The sequence below is a fragment of the Tupaia chinensis genome, unplaced genomic scaffold (assembly GCF_000334495.1).
Source record: "Tupaia chinensis unplaced genomic scaffold, TupChi_1.0 Scaffold149184_1, whole genome shotgun sequence".
Classification (NCBI taxonomy): Eukaryota; Metazoa; Chordata; class Mammalia; order Scandentia; family Tupaiidae; genus Tupaia; species Tupaia belangeri.
Window position 1 is genome coordinate 53915 of NW_006209032.1, and position 1992 is coordinate 55906.

At 67.8% G+C, this 1992-nt stretch overlaps 1 protein-coding gene across 1 annotated transcript in view; it reads right to left on the reverse strand.

The window, feature by feature from the left end:
• Positions 1–1992, reverse strand: part of SLC38A3 (solute carrier family 38 member 3) — a gene marked incomplete in the record, with an annotated part of 21402 nt that overhangs the window by 4695 nt on the left and 14715 nt on the right. Inside the window, 5 exon segments of the mRNA XM_014585207.2 lie at positions 192–292; positions 469–548; positions 620–784; positions 920–978; positions 1061–1143. Coding sequence (XP_014440693.1) covers positions 192–292; positions 469–548; positions 620–784; positions 920–978; positions 1061–1143 — 488 coding nt within the window.

Sequence of the window (1992 nt, forward strand, 5' to 3'; positions counted from 1 at the left end):
GTGTGCAGCAGCCCCGCCTCCCCCCCGCCTGCGGCAGGGAGGTGACACTGCAGAGCGGCACACACTCCCCTCCCCGGCTGCAGGGCACCGTCAGTTGTGGCGCACCGGACCAGCGCTGAGTCCCTCTTGCCTTCCCCTCTGGTCCCCGCCCCCGCCTGGCCGTGGTGGCCTCTGCCCGCGGCCCGCCATACCGTAGAAGGTGAGGTAGCCGAAGAGCGCGGCCAGGAAGTACATGACGTACATGACGGCGATGGACAGGTTGGAGATGTGCTGCATCTTCCCCTTGGAGGCGCTGTGGGCATGGGGGACGCGTGACACGCTGGGCCATCCCGGCCGCCCCACGCCCTCGGCGCCCTGCCTTCAGGGAGTCCCCTCTTCCCATCAGTCCCCCATCCTGGCAGCCATGGAGATCCACCCAGGGCCACAGCGGAGTCCCAAGCCCGGCCCGGCCCGGCCACAGACACCCACTCCTTGAGCTCCGTGTAGATAGGCAGCACCTCGGGGTGGCAGACGAAGGCGAAGGCCATGATGGGGATGGTGTAGGCTGTCTGGGGAGACAGGCGCTGTGTCAAGGCAGCCCCCCCTCTCCGGCCCCGTCCCTGCCCCGGCCTGTCAGAACCTGGGAGTTGAGCGTGAAGTAGTTCGGGGTGCAGAGGGCTGCGGCCTGGGTCTCCACCTGCAGCTGCGCCGTCCCCTCCCCGGCCTCCGTGTGGCTGAAGTTGCCCGTGCTGTTGGCGAAGCTGGCAGGCAGGGGGCAGGGCACGTGGAACTTCTTGTAGATGACCTGGCGGGCGGCAGGGGCGGAGGTGAAACCGAGGAGAAGCCACCTTCTCACAGGACTCTCCCAGGGCTGGCCAGTCCCCCAACAAAGGGCTCCCCTGGGACACCCTGCCCTCAGCCAGCATGGCGGCGGACTCACTGCAATCAGGAAGAAGACCATGCAGCTGAGTGAGAAGCCGCTGGAGTAGCCCAGGTAGCCTGTCAAGTGGAGGGGGCTGTGAGTGGGCCCTCCCGTGGCCCTCCAGCCGCCCTGCCAAGACCCTGACCCTGCCACACTCACCCAGCTGCCGCATCAGCGCCAGGGGCAGGATGACAGTGACAGAGACCAGGATTACCAGGTACTTCCCGTTCATGTACCAGTCCCTGCAGGGGCGGGTGTGCGGGGCCAGGTCAGCGCCCACTGAGCCTGGGGGACAGGGTCACCCGTGGGGGCCCTGAGTGACCTCTAGGCTGCTCGTCCACAGCTCTGGGTCCCCGCTCCGTCTATGCAGTGTGTACGCTCAGTTCTGTCCCCGGCCGCTGGGAGCATTGAGGCCCTGGCCTCCCCACGGCTCCTGCCTGGAACCGCCACGCAGATGAACCCACTGCTATGGTTCACCTCGGGACACCCGGGGCCAGGCACAGCCTCCCGGGGGTGGGGGGGGGATGGCAGGACCTGGCGGGGGCATCCTGGGGTCTCAGTACCCTTGCCCTGTGGTCGTCCTAGCACCTGGACCTTGTGTCATCCCGCCCCCTCCTGTACCCCGGGCAAGGAGCGGGGCACAGGGAGATAGGGGATGAGGGCCAGGACCACGCAGCCCGAAGGTGAACAGCTCGGGAAAGGCCCCAGGGCCCTGGGGCAGGCCCTCGCCTCCTCTCCCCTCCCCTCCCCTCCTCCTGCAGCCCCTCCGCCTACCCAGGCTGGCCTGCTGTGAGGGGCCTGGCGGTGCTCTCTTCCCCACCCAGGACACATGGGTGGAGCCACCGGTGCTGGCTAAAGTGATGGCAACTGGGACACCCTGGGCTTAATCTCTGGATGGGGGGGTTCACCCCACAGTCAGGAATAGCAGGTGCTTACAGCTAAGCTGAGGCTCTCATGCTCCCAGGCGAGCCGGGGTGGGAGAGGCCTGGCTTCCGCGGCTACACCTACAGCCGGCCCTGCCCCAGCCCCGGACGCCCCCCAGGGCCTCCCTAGGTAGGCATGCACAGGTACAGACAGAATGCTACCTCCCC